This window comes from Annulohypoxylon truncatum (genome assembly GCF_022578515.1).
Source record: "Annulohypoxylon truncatum strain CBS 140777 unplaced genomic scaffold F4807scaffold_13, whole genome shotgun sequence".
Classification (NCBI taxonomy): Eukaryota; Fungi; Ascomycota; class Sordariomycetes; order Xylariales; family Hypoxylaceae; genus Annulohypoxylon; species Annulohypoxylon truncatum.
In genome coordinates this window covers 671,258-695,472 of record NW_025953799.1, presented here as the reverse complement: position 1 = coordinate 695,472, position 24,215 = coordinate 671,258, and the positions used below count along the sequence as shown (strand labels likewise).

General features: G+C 49.9%; 10 protein-coding genes across 10 annotated transcripts; 3 read left to right on the top strand and 7 right to left on the bottom strand.

Annotated features, from left to right (window-relative positions):
• The first annotated feature begins 138 nt into the window (after positions 1-138).
• On the top strand, positions 139-1,841 carry F4807DRAFT_423567 (acyl-CoA N-acyltransferase). Its single transcript, XM_047997792.1, has one exon. The coding sequence runs from the start codon at positions 758-760 to the stop codon at positions 1,640-1,642; it is 885 nt and encodes a 294-aa protein (XP_047855005.1). The 5' UTR covers positions 139-757; the 3' UTR covers positions 1,643-1,841.
• On the bottom strand, positions 1,842-3,133 carry F4807DRAFT_423564 (40S ribosomal protein S5). The gene is made up of 4 exons (XM_047997791.1): positions 2,854-3,133; positions 2,746-2,785; positions 2,415-2,598; positions 1,842-2,355 (listed from the first exon to the last, which is right to left on the bottom strand). Exons 1-4 carry the CDS (start codon positions 2,951-2,953, stop codon positions 2,038-2,040), a joined length of 642 nt encoding a protein of 213 aa, XP_047855004.1. The 5' UTR covers positions 2,954-3,133; the 3' UTR covers positions 1,842-2,037.
• A 200-nt stretch (positions 3,134-3,333) lies between these two features.
• Positions 3,334-4,674, bottom strand: F4807DRAFT_423562 (quinone oxidoreductase). Its single transcript, XM_047997790.1, has one exon. It carries the CDS (start codon positions 4,597-4,599, stop codon positions 3,499-3,501), a length of 1,101 nt encoding a protein of 366 aa, XP_047855003.1. The 5' UTR covers positions 4,600-4,674; the 3' UTR covers positions 3,334-3,498.
• A 566-nt stretch (positions 4,675-5,240) lies between these two features.
• On the top strand, positions 5,241-6,559 carry F4807DRAFT_68111 (cytochrome b5). Its single transcript, XM_048003339.1, has 2 exons — positions 5,241-5,849; positions 5,960-6,559. The coding sequence occupies exons 1-2, from the start codon at positions 5,541-5,543 to the stop codon at positions 6,461-6,463; spliced, it is 813 nt and encodes a 270-aa protein (XP_047855002.1). The 5' UTR covers positions 5,241-5,540; the 3' UTR covers positions 6,464-6,559.
• A 547-nt stretch (positions 6,560-7,106) lies between these two features.
• Positions 7,107-8,140, bottom strand: F4807DRAFT_68101 (uncharacterized protein). Its single transcript, XM_048003338.1, has 2 exons — positions 7,514-8,140; positions 7,107-7,461 (listed from the first exon to the last, which is right to left on the bottom strand). Exons 1-2 carry the CDS (start codon positions 7,897-7,899, stop codon positions 7,161-7,163), a joined length of 687 nt encoding a protein of 228 aa, XP_047855001.1. The 5' UTR covers positions 7,900-8,140; the 3' UTR covers positions 7,107-7,160.
• A 1,443-nt stretch (positions 8,141-9,583) lies between these two features.
• F4807DRAFT_423554 (CENP-S associating centromere protein X-domain-containing protein) lies at positions 9,584-11,085 on the bottom strand. The gene is made up of 3 exons (XM_047997789.1): positions 10,287-11,085; positions 10,110-10,231; positions 9,584-10,043 (listed from the first exon to the last, which is right to left on the bottom strand). The coding sequence occupies exons 1-2, from the start codon at positions 10,749-10,751 to the stop codon at positions 10,184-10,186; spliced, it is 513 nt and encodes a 170-aa protein (XP_047855000.1). The 5' UTR covers positions 10,752-11,085; the 3' UTR covers positions 9,584-10,043; positions 10,110-10,183.
• F4807DRAFT_423552 (mitochondrial carrier domain-containing protein) lies at positions 11,026-13,370 on the bottom strand. Its single transcript, XM_047997788.1, has 5 exons — positions 13,074-13,370; positions 12,736-12,757; positions 12,539-12,615; positions 12,112-12,357; positions 11,026-12,046 (listed from the first exon to the last, which is right to left on the bottom strand). Exons 1-5 carry the CDS (start codon positions 13,110-13,112, stop codon positions 11,483-11,485), a joined length of 948 nt encoding a protein of 315 aa, XP_047854999.1. The 5' UTR covers positions 13,113-13,370; the 3' UTR covers positions 11,026-11,482.
• A 1,018-nt stretch (positions 13,371-14,388) lies between these two features.
• Positions 14,389-15,575, bottom strand: F4807DRAFT_423551 (ribosomal protein S25). Its single transcript, XM_047997787.1, has 4 exons — positions 15,473-15,575; positions 15,404-15,411; positions 15,083-15,292; positions 14,389-15,020 (listed from the first exon to the last, which is right to left on the bottom strand). Exons 1-4 carry the CDS (start codon positions 15,520-15,522, stop codon positions 14,995-14,997), a joined length of 294 nt encoding a protein of 97 aa, XP_047854998.1. The 5' UTR covers positions 15,523-15,575; the 3' UTR covers positions 14,389-14,994.
• A 290-nt stretch (positions 15,576-15,865) lies between these two features.
• Positions 15,866-18,357, top strand: F4807DRAFT_67951 (uncharacterized protein). The gene has a single exon (XM_048003335.1). It carries the CDS (start codon positions 16,254-16,256, stop codon positions 18,126-18,128), a length of 1,875 nt encoding a protein of 624 aa, XP_047854997.1. The 5' UTR covers positions 15,866-16,253; the 3' UTR covers positions 18,129-18,357.
• Positions 18,358-18,390: 33 nt separating this feature from the next.
• Positions 18,391-19,996, bottom strand: F4807DRAFT_423548 (uncharacterized protein). Its single transcript, XM_047997786.1, has 2 exons — positions 19,182-19,996; positions 18,391-19,074 (listed from the first exon to the last, which is right to left on the bottom strand). The coding sequence occupies exons 1-2, from the start codon at positions 19,506-19,508 to the stop codon at positions 18,586-18,588; spliced, it is 816 nt and encodes a 271-aa protein (XP_047854996.1). The 5' UTR covers positions 19,509-19,996; the 3' UTR covers positions 18,391-18,585.
• Positions 19,997-24,215: the final 4,219 nt, after the last annotated feature.

Genomic DNA, 24,215 nt, shown 5'->3' with positions numbered 1-24,215 from the left:
TTCTATGGCCTTTTGGGTCTCCGCGAGCGAAAGGATACTCGTTTTGTATGACCAATCATAGCTCAATCCAATTACCTACCTAACTCATGAGCGGGCTGAGTGGATATCTATATTATGTTTATTCTTATTAGTGTGATGAATCTCCCAGTAGAATTCTAGATTCAACGATAATTCTCATCGGCAAGCTTCGGTGAAGGTTCCACCGTATTTCCCCGGTCACCGCCCCACGGGGGTAACGAAATCCGACGCCGGGTGCAACCAATCGGCTCCGTGCGACTGCCCCCCCTCGCATCTTGTCAGCCGTAACCCGTGTAACTTTGGAAACCGTTACATATGATGAGTCACGACGAACATCGATGAGCCTTGGCGACGATCCCTCGTTTCAGTTTCATTCTACAACATTGGACATTGCATTATTCCGTAACCCTATGTGCCGTCTGCGCGAACTCTCATTAGTCACGGGATTACTCGCCCCTTGCTCCTGACGTATCCATCTATTCCTGGGAGCAGACCGGCCGATCATATACCTGAGGGCTGACGTATATTACTTTCCCCCAGGAATCAGGCTGTCGGACGATTTTCGTAGTAAGCAACGAAGGGATATTTGTGTGATACCTAGTTGTCTTTGAAAGGAGCGAAACAAGCAACCCGGTTCTCACCTGCTAGTATTCCGTACATCCAGCCCACCTCCGGAGCTCACCTGTCTCACCACCCCGGACCCCATAATAACCCCCTTCCCCCAAGAAAAAAGGCAAAAATGGGCACACCCTTCATCTCGCTCCTAGAGCCGACCCGTCTCGACGGGTACGACGCCAACAAGCCTTACACATCGCAGCCTGCGCACATCCCGAAGCTCTTCCTCGACGCGATGGAGGTGCGCGAGACCGTCTTCGTGCGAGAACAAAAGGTCCCGCTATCCTACGAGCACGACGCCGACGACGCGCGGTCGTGCCACTGGGTCGTCTACGCGAGCGTGAACCGGACCACCGCGCCCGAGGAGCGGGACCCGCGCACCGGCGACGTCGTCCGCCCGCGCCGCTCCGAGACCCGGAGCACCCCCATCGGCACCCTGCGCGTCGTGCCCTTCCCGCACCCGCCGCACCCGCCGCCCGGCGCGCGCTACGTGGGAAACGTGCTGCAGGAAGAGGACGAGGACGACGGTAGTAGTAGCCGCAGCGCGCCGCCCGGCAGCTCTAGGCCGCGAGTCAGGGCCATGTCCATCGTAGACACCGAGCGGCAAGCCTCCGCGCTCCCCTTCGGCGTGGACCGACCGACCACATACCACGACGGGAAGGAGCCGTACGTAAAGGTCGGCCGCGTAGCCGTGATCCCCATGTTCCGCGGCCACCACATCGCGAGCCAGCTCTGGCGCGCGGCGAAAGCGTGGTTAGAACAGCACCCTACTTTCTTTGATCCCAGCGTCACGGAGATGGGCATGGATCAGTTGAAGGCAGGAGGTGCCGAGGATATACCCAAGTGGAATGGGTTGGTCTGCTGTCATGCTCAGGAGAGTGTGGTCAAGATCTATGAGAAGTGGGGTTTCAAGGTTGATGAGGGTATGGGAAAGTGGTATGAAGAGGGAATACCCCATGTAGGCATGTTTCAGCGGTTGAATATCAAGCATGAGAATCCTAAAGTATGATTTGGGGCAGATAAGAGGGAGGCTGATCTACGTTGCCAGGTGGCGACACCAACCATATGAGGATCTCGTCGTAACTGTTGCTATTCCTACTGCTGTTGCGGTTTTTACTATGATACCAGGTCACGATTGGCCAATTTCGTCACTAGCTATTGCATTTGCTGCCATACTGCCTTTACGGTTATAAGATCAATAGAATCCCATTAACACCAGAATCCTTTTTAGAGTGACTTAATTCAGTTCATGATTTGCCCGCACGGGCAGAGCCTTTATTTTTGTAGCCCTATGTGACTATGATGCCATAGAACCACTTCCCGCCTGAGCCAGAAACGCACAAATGCAGAGAGTAAAATGCCCAGATGGTCCACGCCGAAGAAAACCCAGAAACAACACCCCGTTTATCGGTTGCTCTTGGCGACACGCTCCAACTCGTCCTTCTTCTTGATGGCGTACGAGTTGCTGCTTCCCTTGGCAGCGTTGATCAGCTCCTCAGCCAGGCACTCGGCAATAGACTTGACGTTGCGGAAAGAAGCCTCTCGGGCACCGGTGGTGAGAAGGGCGATGGCCTGGTTGACTCGTCGAAGAGGAGACACATCGACGGCCTGTCGTCGGACGGTACCAGCGGAACCGATACGGGTGCTGTCTTCTCGGGGGCCGCAGTTGACGATAGCATCGACGGCGATCTGGATGGGGTTCTGGTCGGTCATGAGGTGGATCTGTACAGTGTTAGAAATTATGGCAATCTAGATCAATTCTTTTCCTCGGTAGTCCTTACAATCTCGAAAGAGTGGGCGACGATTCGGACGGCCATGAGCTTCTTGCCGTTGTTGCGGCCGTGCATCATGAGAGAGTTGGTCAATCGTTCAATGATGGGGCAGTTGGCCTTGCGGAATCGCTTCGCGGCATAACGACCAGCGGAATGGGGGATGTAGACGGGAGATCGGATCTGGATGTAATCGCTATAAGATTTCCACCGTTAGTGTGCCATTCAATCCATCATAATTATCTTTCTGCGTTCGGAATATGAAGACTGCTGTCGCGCCGTCGAAGTCGAATATTTCAGATATTTCGAATCGGAAAATTACACGAATAAATAATCGACTTACGTCAAGGAGATGTCGCGAATCTCAACATCCTCGTAGCTCCCTGCAATAAATATTAGTCGTGATGCTCAAGCGATGCGAAGTTAGAAGAGACGGTAGAATAGAACATACATCGGTTGAACAGCTTGATGCTGCCAATCTCGGAGGTGACATCCTTGGGTAGGACCTGGTAGGTGGTGGACTCGACCTCGACCTCGCCGGTTTCAGACATCTTGAAGTTGTTCTGGCGTTCAGGCAGGAAGACTGGGTGTTGTGGAAAGTCGAACTGAAGTCGAACGTAGATGGTGGGGAGGATCGCGAAATTCCACTGATTGAATGTAAATTCAAGATTGAGAAATTTTGGCCGGGTACATCCGATTCAAAATTCGTGGGTAGAATTGGTGCGCTAGGGCTCAAGGTTAGTTCAACTTTAGTGCGAGAACCAATTAAATTGCCCGTCTTAATGTAGGCGGTAGCAGCTGGCAGCCGACAATTCTTAGCGTCTTTGAGTGTGGGGCATTCACGTGATGCAACCGAACCTTAACTGTGTACCTAGATACAGTGCATACGTCCCTTGATTAGAGGCGTCTAATAGCGCATCAATGGCTTTCTCTTTCATGATTCTCACCACATCCATGGACCTCTCTTTTCAATCTGAATTAAACACTGAGAATATTTTCATATGTCGAATTCAAAATACCTTCTATCTTCACTCTCGTATACGTCAAATCTATACACCTAGAGATGTCCCAAGAACTAATCCAATTCCTTCACCTCTCAGCAGAATGCCTCTCCCTCACCTGGCTCATCGATCCCCAAAGCCATCTTCCCAATGGCCTTCCCCTCCTCAACCCGTCTATGAACCTCCTTAATTCCCTCAGCTGTGGCCCTGAACCGCTGCATTAGATGGCACTTGATAGTTCCATCCTCAAGATACTGACCCAGCTTCTCATACCATTCGTGATGCTTCTCTTCTTTATCATTAACATAGTAATGGTACGCTCCCGTAGCCAACCAGCACCAAGAGAACGTCAGTGACTTGCTCATCATCTGCGACCCGTACATATCGAAGCGTGCCTGCACGATACTGCAGATCTTGCCGAACGGCGTAAGCACCTCCGCAATTGGGAACAAGTACTGCTCCGTTCGCGACGTGATGTACGCGTACTTCAGGGGCACATCAGCCGGGAGGTTGAGGTCCCTGATCTGCTTGACGATATCCTTGCGGTGGTTGACGACGTGAGTTGCGCCCATCTTCCTAGAGAATTCGGCGGTCTCTGGCCTTGAGGCTGTGGTGATGATGATAGGCAATTTTAAGATGTGCCTGGCGATCTGGGAAGCGATGGAACCCATTCCGCCACCGCCGTTGATAATCAGAATCGCAGCTTTCTCGTTCTCCTTGATTTCCAATCTATCAACGAGAGACTCGTACGCAGTGGCGTAGGTCAACGGCATTGCCGCTGCTTGGACAAAGTCCACCGACTTTGATTTGTGGCCGGCGTGGCGCTCATCTACGAGGACTTGTTCGGCATATGTACCTTGAAAGACGGGATTCGCAAGGTAGAGAATCTCGTCGCCGGGCTTAAAGTACTTCACATCTGACCCCGTCTCTAAAACAATTCCCGCGCCGTCGTAGCCGATGATGTGGAAGTTTGGCGATTTTTGAGTGAGTGACTTGACCCGATCGTAGTAGTCAGGGGGATCGTCATATGTACCATTCCGGACCTTCATATCGATGGGGTTGACGGAGATGGCCTTTACTTGGACAAGCATTTGGCGCCCGGTTGGCTTTGATGGCCTTGGAACTTCTTTCGAATGTAAGTTCTCAATAGCACCGTATTCTGTTACGCCCACCGCGTGCATGGTTGAGGAAGCCATTTGGTCTGATATAAAATGTAATTAAAATTGCGTGATACAACGTTTCGATTTACTATATAACCTGTGGGCTTTACTCTGCTCCTCGGGAGGCTACGTTGTCGATATATATAGACAGCCATGAACACCCTATGTTGATGTGCTGATTAAGTCACGATGAGGGGTATTCCAACAATATCCTTATGCCTTGCCGAAGGGCGAATGAGAACCGACATACACCTGCGGTGATGAGTGAGGGACATGATGATCGTGAAGAAGTTCACCCGCATCTTCATATCTACACAGACTGCTTCTTACAAATACAATTTTCGAGAATCATGTCAAATGAAGGACGACGAATCAAGAGCCGGCCGATATAACTCGGTCCCGGGCAGGATACGGTCTATGATGACAGTATTTCAATGATAAATAGTCCGCGTAGATCCCGAACTTCCAGAGTCTCAGCCGGTTGCCCGCGAGAACGAAACACGGCCGAGGTTGTGATATGATCTCATATCGCAGCGGTGGATTGATTACCCCTATTTCTAAGCTACGTAATCCCCCTTTTCCCCTCCGCCACAATGTGATGTGGCTAGTTACTTTACCTAAGCCCACTTAGTGCTGCTAGAGCCAGAACCTTGGATCCTCGGCGAGTTTCCGAGCTTCCGCTTCCTCCAACCACAGCCAACCACAGCTCCCTAATTCGCAATTCGCGGAACCTGGAACCTCCGTCGTGAAAGCCAAGTTTAGCTGCCTGGTAGCATGAACCATTATACGAAATTATACGAGCTCTAACTCGCGAGAGCACGAGGGGCCACCTTGCTTTATATCTTCCGATTCCTACTTTCTGTATTCCGTCTTCTTATGTAAATTATATATGATTCAATACTATCTTTAATCAAATTCCATCCCCCCTTGAAAAACTATATAGAAACGATCGAATTGTACCCAACCTTTCTTCCGCCATGGCCGAAATACGTCAGCGGAAAGGCAAGGGCCCCGCGAAAGACGAGAGCTACCGGACCGCCATCGTCGAAGAGCTAGACACGTCCGAGTCGGACACCCCGGCGCCGCCCAAGCCCAAGCCGAGCGTCAAGGAGCTCGTCACCGACGAGGAGGAGTACAGCCCGTGGGTGGACATCCTGCGCGTGATCTCCTTCCTGATCGTCGCCTCCTGCGGGCTCAGCTACCTGGTCTCCGGCGGCGAGTCCTTCACCTGGAACATGCGCGCGCCGCCCAAGTACATGCAGCTGGACTGGTGGAAGACCCAATTGGTTCGTTCCGAGCTATTCACCTTTCCCACCCTTACACCTTCATACCCTATATATGCCTACCTACGTAGGTAAACCCAGCAGAAGGCAACAATTCTAATTTACAACCCCAGCGCGGACCGATCTACCTAACACCCGCCGAACTCGCGCAATACGACGGCACCGACGAGACGAAACCCATCTACCTCGCCATCAACGGGACCATCTTCGACGTATCCAGCAACCGACGCACCTACGGACCAGGCGGCTCGTACCGGTTCTTCGCGGGCGCCGACGCCGCGCGGTCCTACATAACGGGGTGTTTCGCCGACGACCGGACGGCGGACCTGCGGGGTGTCGAGGAGATGTTCCTGCCCCTCGACGACCCGGCGGTGGACGCGCACTTCGACGCCGCGGAGCTAGCCGCGCTCAAAGAACAGGAGTTAAAGGAGGCGCAAGAGAAGGCGCACGAGGCCCTCGCGCACTGGATCCGCTTTTTCGAGGCTAGTCCCAAGTATTCTAAGGTTGGGTACGTCAAGAAGGACAAGAACTGGCTCGACAGGGAGCCGCGCCGGAAGCTGTGCGAGAGCGCCTCCAAGGGCAGGAAGCCGAGGAAGATTCCCGGGACCGAAGAATGAGCATCTAAGGAGTTTTCAAAGTGTGATTTAGCGGAAGCTTTATATATACTTGTACAGCGGGAGAATGGTTTTTGTTTCGGGTTCGGTTTGCTTTGGTATTTAATACGGGTAATGGAAAGGGGGGGAGGCATAAGGCATAAGGTATGTGTCTTGGTTGTAATAGATAGACAATTCATACCTATTATATATGCATGTATCATCCATATCATTGGAATATACCGAATGCTAGGCTCGGGTTACGAAAAGTAAGACTATTGACAACTTTTACGTTCGTAGTATTCAGTCAGTCTAACAAGACAATTTAATCACTGAAGCCGCAAACCAGAAAGGTTTACCATTTCACACAAAGTTTATAAACCCAGTTATTTCTCAATGGGATCAACAGGTATTATTATTCAAAAGTCAGGGCATTTCATCTAACTGCGCAATAATGCAAAACCAAGCCGCTGCCAGCCCCCTGGGGCGAAGAATCCGAGGTACATATGATGGATATATATACGTGATGTTTTTCTCTCTGGGTCCGCGGCGGCGTGCTCACCCATCCAATGGGTTGGGCTCCGCTCATCTCTTTCGGGTTATACTACCATAAGCCTAAACCCGAACGGGCGCCGCGCGACCTGCTCCCTCCCATCATTAAGTCCTAACATCCGAAGACTGTAAACAAGTCTCTGATTATCTTATTCTCGATGCGGTCCGATCATAGCATGAGCATGGCAGCAACCACACCAAGGAGACCCATAGAGCTCGAGACACCGATCGTGGTGGCGGCGCCTGTGGCGACGGCAGAGCTAGCAGCGCTAGCTGCAGATCCGCTTGTGGTAGAGTCGGATCCGCTGCTGGTGGTGGAGCCGGAACTAGAGTCGGTGCCACTGGTGCTACCGGAAGTGGTGTTAGTGCTAGCAGAGCCACCGGCAGCAGTCGAGGGAGCGACGTTGGCGGTCTGGACCTTGGCAAGGGCCTTGAAATTCGCCAAGCTTCGCGAAGAGTTGGCAGCAGTGCTATTGAAGTTAGTTATGGGTCCATATTTGCTGTTACGACGCCAGCACTCACTTCTCGTTAACAACCATCACCATGCCGGCCTGGCAGTGCTTAGCCTGGGAGCAGTAGAACCATAGAGGAGTCTTGGCCGCAACCATGACGGTGTAGGTAGGGATCATGCCCATAGCCTGGCTGGCTGCCACGGGTTGGTAACCGGAGAAGATACCAGTCGTGTTGGTGTGGTCGGCGATGGGAGAGCACGGGTTGTCGAAGTTGGACTGAGCTACACTGTGGTTGCCGCCTCGGAATTGGAATTGAAGCATATCACCCACATCCGCCGTAACACTGTCCGGGCTGAAAGCGAGAGTACCGTTCGTGGAACCGACCGAGACAACGTGAACCTTCTGGGCGGAGACGGCACCCAAGAGAGTAAGGAGAGCAGCAGTAGTGAATTGCATTTTGGCGGTTTAAATGGTTGTTTCCTGACTTCTGAAGAAGAAAATGTCGTTTAAGTGATCGTAATAAGCGACTCGCGCTGGTAGGACTAGCCTGGAGAAGATTATGTTTACAAAAGTGAAGAGAAGAGAAAACGAGGAAATGAAGATCCCAAAGAAAAATGTATAGCACGGAATTGAATTGGGAGAGAAAAGACGAAACTTGGCATCGACGGGAACAGCATGATACTTAAAGACCATGAAGGATATGGCGGCAAGGAGATGAATGATCGCCATGCTAGGGGACCACTCCATGACCCATGTCCCGACATCTAAAGTCAAGGGTGAGGCTGGAAGTGAAGAAATCTGTGAAACACGTTTTGACCTAGGACTGGATATCATGGATTAGGGGATATTACTACGTAGGCTACCACATCGACTGGGGTACCCATAAGACGGGCTCTAGACAGCCGGATATCTCATCTCGCCCATGCTGGGCTGCTGGTACTAGCCAACACTACTCATATCGGGATGGGCTTGGCAATGGCAAAGCCACACGGATAGACGTGGTTCCCGTAGATATTCGTAATCATGGGGACAAAGATGAGGCTCATTGGCGATGCGCGTCATCTCGTCGATACAAATAAATTGGCTTCCGAGCCGAGCCCGTCCAGCCCGTCTCACTTCGGAATTATGTCGTCCATACCTAGTAGTAATGATGGCAAGTACTATCTCTCTTGACGGCGTCAAAGGGTCACGGCCCAGGCCCATTCAGCTCATCATAGCGGCAAGTCAAAGTTGCCTCCCAGATGGAGAGTGCCAAAATGTTTCGAAATCCGGGGGAAGTTGAAGTTGGAAAGTTGGCCGGGGTGGTCAAAGGTACTCCACAAAATAACGCAACGGGACTGAATAGAATTAAGGTTGGCTGGCTAGGCGGCTAAAGCTAATCGGGACCCGGTCCAGGGGCTCTTCGGAGCACGGATCTTGCTTCAGCAGGGTCTTGTGTGACACCCGCCAAACCTGACGGGTTTCATCCCAGTAATTTTTCGTTAAAATGGGTTAATACGTTGGAATTCTTAATGAATTGGACCGTTGTTTCTCGATAAATCAGGCATAGCGCGTTGGCCGCTTTTGCTCCGGTTCGGCTCAGCCCAGTATTAGCCACAGCACTTCACTACCTATGTGCAGGCAAACCTCAAGTCTAAAGCGGCGTGCCTCAAGTTTCAATTAAGCACTTAGTCCACATTAATCGGGTTAAGTAAGCGAGATCAAGTAGGTACGAAAGCCGGAGCCTCAATTGAACCAGATTCGCCAGATTCGTGAGTAAGCAACTACAACATACAATAACCTCTCTTATAAACAGGGATAATTCATAGCTTGAAATTGTTGAACGTCTGAGAGCTGAGAGCCCCCAAACTCTTTCTAGAAATGAGAACAGCCAACGACTGGCCACTGAAGTCAAGCCCGCATTTCCAGAAGTTCAGATGAAGAACCATTGTCGGTATCAATCCAGTATCGGCCAGTATCAAACCCATACTCCAGTTACGCGTCTGACTCTTCTTCACTATATGATCTACGATGATCTACGAAGATGGAACTTGTCACAATTGAAATGTTTCTTAGTTACGCGTATGTTGCTTGAAACGAGTCGAAGTTATCGTCTCGACCTGCAAAATTCACACGAGCATGGTCACGCTTAAAATATACCATCATTTTTGGAACCGTCATGAAGCTTTCTTGATACTAAATTGAGAGGCAAATGTCCATAATCGAGCCATCGTAGTACTCAAAACGTATTCGGGCCATGCAGAAGAGCAAGGGAGTCTTAGAATAGATAGGCGCTAAAACATTCTTGTGAAGATATGACGATGTCGACGCCAGGCTGTGGCATTGTTGCCGCGTATTCATACGAGGCTTTAGTAACAGGCTTGCTGTCAAATAGTATTTCCGCTTCTGCATAGAAACAGATCTTTCAAAACCCTCCGAGAATTCAGCCTAGCGGCAGGACGAAACGAATGAGCATTAAAAGGTGCCAAGGTTTTCACGAAAGTGGTACCGTAGATCGATCTCATGGGTCGCTTATGTAACTAAAAGTGCCGGTTGATACTGTTTTGTTACAGTCGATCTTGATGTTCATGATGTCCATGATGCTCATGCCAGGGCACATCCTCGCGTGGAACAACTGTCAGTCGTGAGAAACATAACTAGTGGAACGCAAATACTGTCCGACTTACCCATAACGCAGATTATTCACACGCCAATTCTTGCCGTTAGGAAGCATACAACTTCCCATCCCAATCTTGGTCTCTCATAGGTCAAGCAACAATTGCGGCGCGACCTTCTCCAAGTCCTCAACCTGCTCTCCGTTAGCACTCCACTCCAACCTTACCAACACGCCCAAAATAACTCACCTCAAGAAACCCCTTCTCCTTCTCCACCACCGTCCTCGCAATCGCCTCCCGCACGAAGATATCCATGTACTTTGCGATCGCCGCATTAGCGTCCTTCGACACCCTCGTGCCGTCCTTCTCGAAGAACTGGTGCAGCACGTGCGTCAGCAGCTCCGGCGGTATCGTCTTCCTCTCTTCTTCTTCGCTCTCCTCCCCATCTCCTCTCTCGTCATCAACTTCCATAGCGTCGTCTTCCCTCCCCCTTCCCCTGCCCCGCCCCTGCTGTTGCTGCGACCTCTCGTCCTCCGCGAACGGGTCCTCGTCCGAGCCGATCACCTGCTGCGGCGACTGCAGGCTCTGGCCGCGCGCTCGAGAGGAGGACCCCGCCGTCGTGGAAGCCTGGGCTTTGGACGCCTTCGTGGATCGGGAGGCGGCTGAGGACGCGCCTCGGCCGCGGGTGCTGGTTGAGGATTGTTTCGGTGGCATCTTTCAATTCGGGTCTTCGGTTCCTCGTATAGATCGAAAAAGGCGATGAATAGGTTCGCAAGGTTCGTTACTAGGATACCCAATTACAACTTTGAAAAAGTGAAAGTAAAAAGAGAAAAAAAATGGTTGGTGGATTTGGAGGTGGAATGCGATTTACACGCAAAGTCAATTGCAAGCGCGACCTTGCTACAGCTGATTGGCACCTGGCTTGCATTCTCCAATCACAACGCCAGCTACGACTACTCCATATTATAACTTGAAGATTTCGTCACCATTTTTAAGTAGAAATGTGGTGTTCGATTTTCTTAGGTTCGCGCAATGCACAGAAGATAGGCCATTTATTCACGTAATGCAAGAAGCCCAAATTAACCAGAACATCACTTCATTCAGTGTCTATCAATCGTATGCAACCGTGGGAATCAGGCCGAGTCGAATGCCGAAACAAGCGGAGATGTAGGACGCAGAGCAGAAAGAATACAGTCAAAGGGAATTGCCTAGGATCTAAATTACAGCGGCTAACTAGCTGACGAGACATGAACCTCATCAAGTGCCTTGCCTTGCCAGTCCGTCCGCAAAATCAAGCTGTTCCAGAACGCCACGGCAATGAGTGATGCCCTGTAACAACTTTCCGCCGGAGCATCCGTCACGCCCCTTTTATCAACGGCCCTGTCGCCCATCCACTGTATTACACCACCACGCCTCCCAGTTCTATTGGGGTATGAGGAGGGTATTTAACCGGAACCGCCCTTGAAGGCCTTGCCGAACAGGAGAACTTGGAGCTGGTCGTAGATCGACAACACACCAGCACCGGCGACACCACGGAGAATGTTGGCACCGGCGCCCTTGAACAGGGAGCGGAAACCCTCCTTGGCGACGATCTGGCGGGCAGCATCCAAGGTACCGTTGTACTTGACGGCCTCACCAGAGGTCATCATCATACGACGTCGGATAGTGTCAAGAGGGTAAGAGGCGATACCGGCACCGGTGGTGACACACCAACCGAGAAGGAACGAGGCCAAGAAGTTGTTCTGGAGAGAGCCGACCAGGATAACAGGCTTGATGGAGTCGTACATACCGAAGTACAGACCACGGTAGACAACGATACCGGCGACGGAGGGCATGAAACCACGGTAGAGACCGGGAAGACCATCGCTAGCAAGGGTCTTCTTGTAGACGTCGATGAGACCGTTGAACTGACGCTCACCGCCCTTCTTGGCGTTCTTCGCATCGTTGGCGAGACGGGTACGGGCGTAGTCGAGGGAGTAGACGAATAGAAGAGAAGTGGCACCAGCAGCCTGTATTACATTGTCAGTATCAGTAGCTGAAAAATATATCTAGCAAAGTTGGGATAAAAACTTACACCACCGGAGGCCAAGTTACCAGCCATCCACCAGGCGTATCCATCACGCTCCTTCTTGAAACCAAACATCTTCTTGAACTTGTCACGGAAAGCGAAGTTCAAGGCCTGGGTAGGGAAGTATCGGATGACGTTGGCAGTGTTGCCACGCCACAGCGACATAACACCCTCGTCGGCGATGGTTCGCTTGAAGCACTCACCGATACCATCGTACTTTCGGTCAAGACGGCCAGCCTTCAACATCTCATCCTGTTTAAAATGTTAGCGCTGTACATTTTGGCAATTTATTTTCGAATATATGGCAGCTTTTAATTGCTCAATGAGCATGTGAAGCTGTCCGCACATATTGTGGGTCCCGGGTTCGGTAACCCCAACTGTGAAATTCTTGCAGATAGGGAATCAGGGAAATAGGATCTGCATATTTACGTACCTGGTTCTGGATAAGAAGCTTGACACGCTCAATGGGAGCAGCGGCAGTCTTCGAGACGGCGGCGGAGACACCACCCACTGAGATACTGATTAGCAAAATTATCGCGCGTCGTTAAAAAGCATTATGCCGAGGTGGGGACCGAGATATTGGCGACAATGCCAGCATTCAGGTTCAATTGCAAAGGCAGTAAGACATACTCAGGAAGTCGGCCAAGAAGGGCTGTGATAATCGCTGTTAGTAAAGTTCATGCATAATAGACGTACTTGCGTGATAAACCATTGCGAGCAAGGTAGGGAAATATCGTGAGAATTTTTCCAGCGCCATCTACGCCAATGATAATCCCGACAATAGCAATAAATCATCTCGAAAAAATTCGAAGACCCGTCTCAATCATGTTGTAGAAACCAATTGAGGCAGTCGATTACATGCGCTGGGATTATCGAAGGGTATATGGTGGCGGATAGCAGGCGGAGCTCGTGCGAGGGATTTGAGGGTTGCGAGGACGAGGGTTACTGGGAGGAGCTGCGAAACTTACCGGCATGCCCAAGACCTTGGGTTGTTCTGTAGACGACATCGTGCCGGCTATTCAAAGATTGCTTGATCTTTGAAAGGTTCAAGGAGTGAGTGGAGATAAGAAGTGAATGAGGAAAATGGATAGAGAGGAGAGATGAGAAAGACGGACAGACGCCGAGCGAATATTTCTACCTGCGACTGGGTCGTGCAGAAAATAAGTTTTGGGGAGGGAAAAAAAAATTGCTACGGGTAACTGCCAAAGAGAACAGCTTTTTCTAGCGACTCTTCCCGGACCCGCCGCTAAGACCTGCGCGGAGACCCTTTCCTTCGCCTTCTAAACCTGCGGTTGCCCCGAAACCAATCAATGTCACGTGCAATAATGGGTCTAGCACTCTTTTTCCTCCCTCTTTTTCTTCCAAAATCCTCTAAATTCACTAAGATAATTGAAGTGATCACTAAAGTCCACTGAAACTAACCTCCAGGCTTAACTTAGGCGGCAACTTGAGCGGCTGATGGCTGCCAGAAGGTCGCTAAACGCTGGCAACAGCTGGCCTACGGCTAACCTCCAGGGCTTCTGCCGGACAATTTCGGAATGAGCTATTCGAGCTAAGATATAACCCCAGCAATCTCACTTCACTTGAGAGATCAGATGCGAGCTATTTTTTAACGCTAATTTCCATACTCGCAACTCGTGCCCGTACCTATCGTTTTTGCTTACTCTCCGTCCTATAATCCTACCAAGATATTATTACCCTTTATTTTATCTCATTGTACTATTTAATTTTTGAAGAGATGGGATCTAGATAATGGCAAACTTTCGGTTTAGTGCGCAGATCCCCGTCCAGACTCTTAGACACTTCTGGCTGGCCGATTTCGCGTGTCGGTAAAAAAAGAGTCAGGATGTCCATCCACATGCATCTAACATTCAGGGGTCTATAGGTCTTTTATCCCGTCCCCCGAGTCAAGTTTTCGGCTCAAGTGGCGGGTCCAGCCTTGGCTGGTCGGCTGTAACTTTGTACAGACAGACGGCAACCCACGCCGCATGAATAGTTATAGAAATTCATCAACCTGCTTTTTCATTGGATGACGATCGGGAATTTATCTACGTGCTATAGTTACAGGAACCCGGTTACGTATAGGACAAATGTTAGAAGTGATATGTTGTAGAGTCTATTATCTAATGAATGCCCATGCATGGGATATCTGCGCTTAAAATAATGACATTAGAACCCAGTATGAGTTATGGAAGTTACTAGGTTACAATTACTACATACATCCCTACGTACCCGTTACGGGCCTTCATACATAATGAATATACCAATAAGTAGTAGCCGTGACAGCTATGAGCCTCCAATAGTAACCATGTATAACCAACCAGTGTGATGCAATCAGCATCCATAGATATCTATAGTCTCGGATATACCCTAAGGGTTCACCGCCAACCCTACTAGATCGACAAGGGAGATACTAGCTACTTGATTCGTGGATTCCAAGATCGTGGTTTGAACGTGAATCGGTATTTTTTGATAGATACTATCTATAAGCATCTACTAAGTAACTCAACATGCTAAGCTATATACATACATACCTTAGATATCTCTATCCTACCAATACGTATTTCGATATTTCGATATTTCGACATAATAGTTAAGCATGATACTTCATGGCTTGTTTTAAGGGGAGCAATACACCAGCAGAATCCACAATAAGTGGAAAATAAGGAGGACAAGGTTTCACACAGAGTAATCAGGGATTTTTTTCATTTGGTCCCTATCTGAATGCAATTGCAAGCGAAATACTGAACCATAACCGTCCCAATGCTACGCCGAGGACCGAATGCCTGAATCCATCATATCCCTATCCGCGATCCATCTAGTCCGTCGAGCTCTGTTGTCGACCGACCGAACGTCATTTTTTCATCATGGTATCGTGAGATTGATGGTTTAGTCGGAGGCGCCGACAGCTCGGGCTATATCAAAGGTCAGCATCCAACTCAAATATTCATAAATTGGGCAGTTCATCAAGACGTACTGTAGATCTTCATCTTGCTGTGCGTAACGACGGGCTTGATCTGTCCCTTCTCCTCAAGATCCTTCAGGCATGTTCGTGCCAGCGAGCCGTTGATCTTTAGTCTGTCGACGAGAGTGGCGACTGTGACGAGGCGGTACGATTGGACGTCCTTGTAGAGCTTCTCAGAGGTCGTCTTGTCGAGGAGGACGGCGTGCTGTGCCTTGTCCTTGACTATAGTGAATGGAAGTTAGTTGAAATGTTCGTAGAATCGTTGCGCAAGAGTTCTCGTGGTGTCCTCTCGAAATGCGCCAGTCGCTCATCGCGAAATTTAGTGGTACTTGCCTTTGCCCCTGTAATGCCAAAGTTAGCCAGAGTTCTAGTCAATATTAATTAAACAAACAATTTACTTACTTCGACCACTTCTTCTTCTGCTTCTTCGCGCCGGTTGCTGCGGGAGCCATGTTGTCTGATTTCTGAGATTGGCGTTGCAGTTGTAGATGAAAGTTGAAGGTGGAGGGGCCGAATAATGAATTTTGTAAAAGTTCGCTTCAGCGTTGTGTGGGCAGCCTTGATTAGAGCACACGTGATTTCAGCTTTTACGTAGAATTACGTAATACAGAGTTTTCCTAATTGTCTAAGTGCATATCCTAGCATATGCGTTCAATAGGAGGTAACATTGAAATGAGGTTGGCTCTTAGATCATCAGCCACAAAGTTAGCTACACAGCCACTCAGTTCCATGTGATCCTTGGCTTTCTCACCAACATCCCCACCAATGTGGAAACTATCTGCATCCCTATTTGGTCAACCGTTTAAACTTTTAAACTGTCCCTTCAACACGCATCCCGCTGCCTGTCTTTTAGGGGATGTCCGGATTGGATAACTAGGTTCCAAGATTGCGAGACAAGATCGCAAATCTATGGAAAAGACTTCGTTGAAGCCATGATATAACCCTCAGTTTACTACTTTACATGCGAACAGTTCCAATTTCTGTCATTCCTTCATTCGACGTACCGATTACGAAATCTATGTTGGCACGCGTGGCCTCCCCCATACTGTACCTCGTTACTACCAGGTAGTCAACACGCAATTATTTAGCGCTTCAACGATCTTTTGATTTTTCTCTTCTTAATTGTACATATACTTGTAAACCTCCGGGTCCCGCATCTCGTCTTCGAACCCAAGTTCCCAAAATGCCGAAGCACGGCGCGACGCTTGGGCTGCGATTAGCCCCACGGCGAGTCACTCTGCTCCTCGTCCTTGTTGGCATATTTGCGCTATTCACCCTGCTTTTCACACTTCCTAATGCCATACCAACTGGGCCAAGCCTGTCAAAGTCGATCGCCGACCATAAGTTCTCTATACCGAAGTACAAGGACAAGTTCTCATCGAGCATATTGAACCCCTTTCGCCCTGCTTCGCATAAGCCCCCAGAGCAGAAAAATTCGACATATGGAGGGAGCTCGTGGTACTCGAATTGGAATTGGAGGAGCCCGTTCTCTTCTTCTATTACACTAGATGAGAATCGCGCGCTTCTTCCGCCTCTAAAGGACAGGGCCCCTATCTACTGCTATTATGACACCACCCTCCAGCGGGAGGAGGCTACGAAGGAAGCCGAGAGTGCGCTACTACTTACGTGGAGGCGTGCTTGGTGGGCTCAGGGGTTCAAACCTATCATCCTTAGTGCGGCAGAAGCAATGAACAACCCTCTCTATGACGAACTTCAGAGACTAGATGTGGAGCCTGGTTTCAAGAAAGAGATGATGCGCTGGCTAGCATGGGAAAACATGGGTGGTGGACTTCTGGCACACCATTTACTATTTCCGATGGCTTCTCATGAAGTTCCACTGCTCTCGTTTCTGCGAAGAGGGGAATATCCCGGCCTCACGAGATGGGAAGGCTTTGACAACGCTCTTTTTGCTGGCCCTAAGATCCAGATCGCAGACGCTATCGTTCAGGCTCTCCGGAACCCCAAGAACAAAGCAGTCAAGGATTTTATATCTGCTGTGACCAGTGACACCTTTCTAGTTGATCCGTCACACGATTCCCTCGCTTTCTACGACGCCAAGACTGTTGAGAAGAATTACCAAAAGGTCGCCGAGGAAACAGCAGCGAACCGTGAGAAGGGTATCAAAAGCCTAAACCTTCTAATCAATTCACATCTACACAATACGTGGCAAGATATTTTCTCCAACGGAATTGCCGTCCTCAAACCCATGCCAGCTCATACAACGCGCATGATCGAACCAGCTTTAGAACTGGCGACACTGCTCGCGACTTGTAGTGAAAGTCCAGTGCCATCATCTTGTCCGCCGAACCTTCCGAAGTGCTCACCGTGTGTTGCGTCACACCCCATGAAAATCTCGACTCCGGCGCGGTACCGGAATACTACTAGCCTATACACTATCGGAATTGTGCCCCATCCGTATACTCTACGCACGCTAGACGCCTCCAGGGACACTCTAGACATCGCTTACATCAGGCGTGAGATCAAAAAGCGCGACGAGTGGCTATACCTCATCTTCCAGGAACTCCTCGGCACGGGGATATCCGGCTCGGTGCGCGTGGTCAAGTTCAAGGATGCCGTGGCCGGGGAATACGCGACCTCGCACTCGCTCTGGCTAACGGCGGAGAAAGAGTCGGTGCCCCACGACCTGGATTGGTGGTTCGGCTTCGAACTCCCGAGCAATACGACCGACGACGGCAAGTCCGAGACGCCCGTGCCCGGCCCCGAGCGTAGGCCAAAGCCACAACACGACCCCGCCGACGGCCCGGTCCCGACCCTCGATGATTTGGCGCAGGAGCCGCGCCTTCTCGAACGCGCGAGGGAGGTTGCTAAGAGCAAGGTCGAAGAGGACGTGCGTATTCGCAGCGCGATAGAGGCTTGGAATTTGGCTGATACGGAGGCGTGGCGGTTCGCGAGGGCGTTCTTGGCGCGCGCGAGGGTCGAGAGATTGAAGTGGGAAGAGGAGGAGAGCAGATATGCTGGCGGCATGGGCAGCGATGCTGACAGTATACCGGGGAGCAGCTGGCTACGGTGGGGAGACGACAAGGAGACACATGATTAAGGTTTAGGAGAGGAGAAGCAGAGTTTCAAGAGCAAGAGCAGATAGGAGAGCAACGACATGTACGGATGACATGGACGTTTATTTAAGCCCTAAGTTCATTGTTTTGCGGGTTTTGATGCTCAACGGCAGCAAGGCGTTTGCGCGTTATGGAATTTTTGTTAGACTAGAGCTTGCTGAATTCTGTATTGGAGATCCTGCTGCTTGACGCAGGGGCAGGTGTACCATAAATACCTCATTAAATGAATAGCCTTGAAAGCCTTAAAACGAACGTTTGCGCCCTAGTTACTGACTATCTCTATGGATGTAGCTAGGACTTTGGATGAGTGCTATACTATCTGCTGTCTTTGAACCGAATAAGGCCAGGCTGTTGAAGACTGACTTGATACGCGAATGTTAGATTCGAGAAGGAAAATGCCTACGTGATAACCGAAATAACCAAGAAAACCCCCCATTCCCTTCAAGATCCGGTGGCTACGATCGTATCACCACCCATCTCTCCGCTCAGCTCCCGTGACGTCACGCCGCGTCTGGTTAGTCCGGCGGCTAAGACATCGTTGGCTACTCCGAAGCCATTGGCGTTTCCTCCGCCAATCTTGCCCTTGACCGTCGCAGAGTCGAGGTAGGATGTCAGAGCGATCCTCGCGGCCTCGACTACCTTCTCGGCGTGCTTCAAGGCGTCTCTTAGCGCCTGGGCGGTGGCGTCTTCGGCCGCCGTCGAAGAAGGAGCATCGGCTTTAGTAGTACTACTGCCATTTTCAGGTTCAGGTTCCTTGCCGCCGAGCTCCTGCTCCCTGAGCAGCTCGTGGATGTGTCCGTTGAGCCACACGCCTTCCAGCTGGGCTCGGGTCATGTCCTTAGCGCCGCTGATGCGGCCGCGGCAGGTCGGTTTGCCGCAGAGGCAGTCGAAGGGCTGGGCCATGTGCCATTCTGTGGATGGGTAGAAGAACTATGGCGGAGGTAAGCTTGGGCGGGACGGAAGTGACGGGCTCACCTGTAGATAGGTAGGTTACCTATGTAAGCAGGCAGGACAAGGATAGGGTAGGTTTAACGGACGGTCAGCTCTTCGCCGACGCGCAGGCCATTGGGCCCCGCGACGATGTTCTGGGTGGCGGTGTCGAAGATGAGGGAGGGCTCGCATGAGTGGTTGATGTACAGCAGGTCGCTGTTTAGGTTCAGGTGCTTGTCTCGGCCGCACTGAACCGTGGCGTATGTCGGCTCCGAGGCGAGGGTACACGGAGGGAAGTCCATCTTCGCGAATAGCCCAAAGGGCGGTAGCGAGATTTTGGACAGGCTCTTGGATGTGAATTCATGCGCGTTGATGATCACGTCCTGGACGTCGGGATGCGAGGGCTGGGCCCAGTGTGGAGTTAAGGGTGCCATATTGCGATTTCGTTATTCCTCTCGGACCCTCGGATTCCCTCTTTTGGTCTGTGATGTTGGTTGATCGGGCCGTGTTCGAATCTCTTCGCGAGCTCGTAAATATCCGAAGTCTGGTTCTGACGTCTCAGATCAATTCTTGGGTTTGGGTGCTTCGGTTTTCGGAGTGTGAGATCTGGTGGATTCTATATGAGTCCCGGGGTGATGGAGACGATGGAGACGATTGAGACGGAGACAAGATGAGGAATCAATCGTCTCCATGTCCCCATGTCTCTCCGTTTTCCCCTCGGCAACGGCGCACATCCTGTTTTGCGCTAAGGATCTGACTAGCTAAGATAGGTGACTAGGAACACTACCTAGGCACTACTAAGAGTCAGTTATAGGCGCAAATACCGAGGCACACAAGCGACTGTCGAAGTTGCGTGTTAGTTCTAACTGTGTGTTTAACTGTGCGTCTTCCAAGTGCTCGGATTCTCGAACGCAGCCCTACGCTTTCGGTTATGTACATGGAACCTAGCGAAGCTTGAGTGGGGAACTCGAGAGCAAGAAATCGAGAGGTTGCGGGGATTGGCCGGCTGAGGGGGTAGGGGATACCGAGTCAAGAGCTATCACAAGCCTATCATAGGCCAATGCATCGCCCAAAGTGGGCAACAACTTCTGCAAGAAACTGCAAGCAACAGCCTGCTAACTTGATCTGGCTTAACATGGCCACAAGCTTACAGGGATAACTTAAAACTCTCAGCATCGTCACTGCAGCAGGTACACCTAGTACCGAACATGTTCATCGGCCGGTACTTACAATTTTCTCCTATTCGCACGTCGTTTTCTCTGTACCCCGCTCAGTGTGATTCGAAAACCTTATCCAGGCGTTCTGCTGGATTCTGCTGGGTTGATGGATGGTTAGGTTGGTAAGGTTCGCTACGTACCTACCCGCCATCCGCATTGATATCATCAATGGAAAAAGCAAAAGGGAAGCAGCTGGAGCAGAAAAGAGTTAACCGAAATGTTACCCCCAAACTGATCCAATCAGCACCCCATGCTTGTGTACCCGTAATCCAATATGGATCCACTTCTAGGTACGTGAAAATGCACGCGAACATTACTCGCGTCTGATCGGATGCGTCTAATCGGAATGATTTTCTATGCCTGATACCTAATACGCCATACCCACCAACCGTATACCGACATACATACATCCAGATTCGTTCACCTTTTTACCTTTTAGGATATATCTTATGCCATACCTGTATAGTACGTAAGATACTATTGACGATATTAGTTGACCTACAAGGTATTATGTGCGACACGCTATATTCGGGATCAGTCTCCATATCAAGGCAAGCATAACATAACGCTTTACATATTCGAGCCCTCAGACCGTCTTTGTCGGGTCTAATGTTCCATGTCCGGGCTCTAAAAGGGCTCCAAGTCGCCCAGCCAGGTTGTTGGGCACCCTAACTGGGATAAGGGGTATTAGGGATGAATTCTTCCTTTCGAAACGGTTACGCTCGCTATGCTGTGTTACCGCTACCTACCAACCATGGAAGGTAGTGATTTCGCTACATCCCGGATGAATTCAGTATGGAGAGGCTACGCTGAGAGGCTTAGTTTGGCTCACCTAAAGAGACCAAAAAAAGAAGAGTTCTAGAAAACCGGCAACGGTGTCCAAAGTTCTGACAGCCAGCCATTCCCGGCATGCGGCTGACTCTCGATATTAGGCTACCCGCCCGGCCGCCCCAGCGTGCAGAGCCTAGCGACACCTCCCGCGATGCGGTGCTGGGATTGCCCTCTACTATGCAGTATAGCCTACAGGACCACGCGCATTGGTCCTGGCGATCGTGATAAAGGTTCCACCGACTGATTACTCTGAAACATACGTATACGACTTGGCACGGCACAGGCCAGAATGTGAACCCAGGCGAGTTACGCTGGGTAGGCTGCCTTGATCGTCACCCGTTAAAATACCGCCCTGTCAATGAGATCGCCGTGGTAGCGCGTGGCCGGCGTACTATGGAGTCTATGGTAGTAGAAACCTCGATATTGGCCGTCCATCCAGGTTGTCCTTGGGCCAGACCCATTGACGCTCCTTCGCTCAACTGATCTGGGGCACGGCTTCGCTTCTCCGAAACTTACCAGATGGGCACTTCCGTCCAATCCAAACCAAAGTCTTGGCTGGATGGCTCAGGTTGTCGCCAAAAATATACCGGACATACCGAATATACCAGAATATACCGCAGGTATATGCCATATATTCGAGTCAGGTGGAAGTCGGGTCCTTGGTTCGACGATATCAGCCTTTTGTTATACATATGTCGTAACCCTCCGAACGTCACCGGACCTCCCTTTGGGATGGTTGCAGTGAGGTCGGCGGCTTGGGGAGGTAGCCCGTGTGCCTACGTGATTTTCATAATAACCTGTGATCAGATTGTCCTTGATTTAGAATCTACAAGGTTACACCACTCGCTTGGAATCCCTGCCCACTAGCTTTTGTCAGGGAGAGTAAAGCACGCACGCAGGAGGGCCGCTTGGGCGGTATGTTCGGGAGCCTGTGCGCTGAGGCGTCATCTGCCCAGTACCTAGGTAGGTAATCTTCGAAGCTGTCTCGAGATGAAGACACCATCACTTAACCGAGAATCAAACTCTGAGAAGGTTTCAATGCCGATCTATCACCACGTGTGTGGGTCGGTAAACATTCTCATAGGCATATGTCGACCGTACGCCAGAAAGGGAGGCGTGACTCCTCGACATCCTGTGGCCGTGCCCAGTAATTATCAAGGACCTAGAACGGTGTCGGCCCGGAGGTCAGGGTGGGGGTTTATTCTGGAGAGGATGGATTCTGAGAGATCTGGTGGTTACGAAGTTCTTTAAAGGCTTGATTCCCATGCCCTTCTTGCGACGATCCTTTCATGAGAAGAACTGCCACCGAATACCTCGTTAGACGACCCTACTCTTCGTTACACATCGCTATCATCGGCACTCGATATAGTGAATATACCTACATTTAAGTTTACATATCACATACCAAGAAACACAATGGCTTTCAACTCAAGCTATGGGCAAACTGAGCCCAATCGGAATTTCCAGTCAATAGACAATGCTAAGGGGGTAGTCGGTTATCTGGAGCACAAGCCCCAACCGCCACCTCAACCAGAGCCGCCGACTCCGAACCCGCCCACTCCTAATAACCGAAAACCCGCAGATACGTGATGCGTATCTAAGCACCATCGTTCAAGGAGCAATTCATCACGACTTGCTTGAAATCTGGCAGTGTCGAGAACGGCATAGGTGAGGGGTTTAAACCTTCCTAGCATTTTAGGCCATATCGTACGCACGTGTCACCTAATGATCATTACTAGTTAATCTTTGTGAGATCTGATATATACATGGCACAAGTGCAAACTTTGAGCGAACCACGTCGGGTCCAATAACCATCGCTTCGGCCGTTGCTTCTCTCCGGGATTACCGGCGCTGTTACTCTCCCGGCCCTCAATTTACGATATCTCTTATTGAATGTTTGGTTCTCTGCCGTCTTCTGGGTTGGTTGTCTGGGACACCAGTGTTACGAGCAGCATTTTTCCTATTTATCAATTTGGCGTTTATACTTTGTTACTCGCAAGGGGATATTGATTGCTTTTTTTTCCTTGCGCCTTATAACTTATTCATTGGTTCGAAGTATACGTCGGGTTGAAAATCCATTAATATTGTCAAAATAAGGTGTTTCTATCTATATATATGTATCCATCTCGCGTTAACTCGCGGTATTGCCTAGAAAGTCTTACTTTTACTCCGTAACTTGCTCCCGATTATCTCGTATTCGTAACTTACTGGGTTTTACAACCAGATTACTACTTATAGGGACACGGCCAGCGTCTAGGCTATGGTACTTATATGATGGATCTTACTTAAATATGATATGGAGCTCGAATGTTATCTAAGGTGAACTCGCTTTCCTCAGATGGGATAGAAGGGCTGCTATGAGGTTTACATCTACGCTACAGATCGGAGCCATGATATTAAAATTTTCTCCCGTCTTTGTATGATCTTACTTTTATGTTTACAGCCTTAGGTGTGGATGAAAGTCCCAAGTAAATGGTCGAATCTACAAGGTCGATAACCGCCAACGTAGCTAGCACCTACTTAAATGTAGTAACAAGCGGTGTTTCTGGAAATGCTTCTTGGATCAATCGAGTATATATAGCGATATTATGGATAGAATACGGATGCTGCTTAGCTACTAATTATCTATCTGTGCATGACAGTAGTTAACTTCATCTTCGTTCTTGGAGCATCATAGCATCACCAGTCTATAGGTATTTGATCATATCATCCTCTTTGTGCCAATATGTGAATTATGAAGGTGTATCTCAGCGTCTAAGGGTCTATGGAATAACATAGCCATTCGGTCATGAATCTGTGTTTTCATTCAAGGGCGCACTCTTTTGAATTATGCATGTGTAGGTCGGTAGTCTATCAATGGGACAAGCCAACATAATACTACATCAATAATTAGGCAGGTATCTATGCAGCTATATAAGGTCACGATCCTTGCAACTGGTTGTCATATTGGAATGTACGTAGGTAAATTCATGGATATACCTTTGTTAGGTACCTGTTGGGTACCTGGGTAGATACAATTTTTGTATTATCTGCTGAGTGATTCTATGTACTGATATAGGTACCGAAGTTGTCAGGAATCTCCAAGGTGCTTGT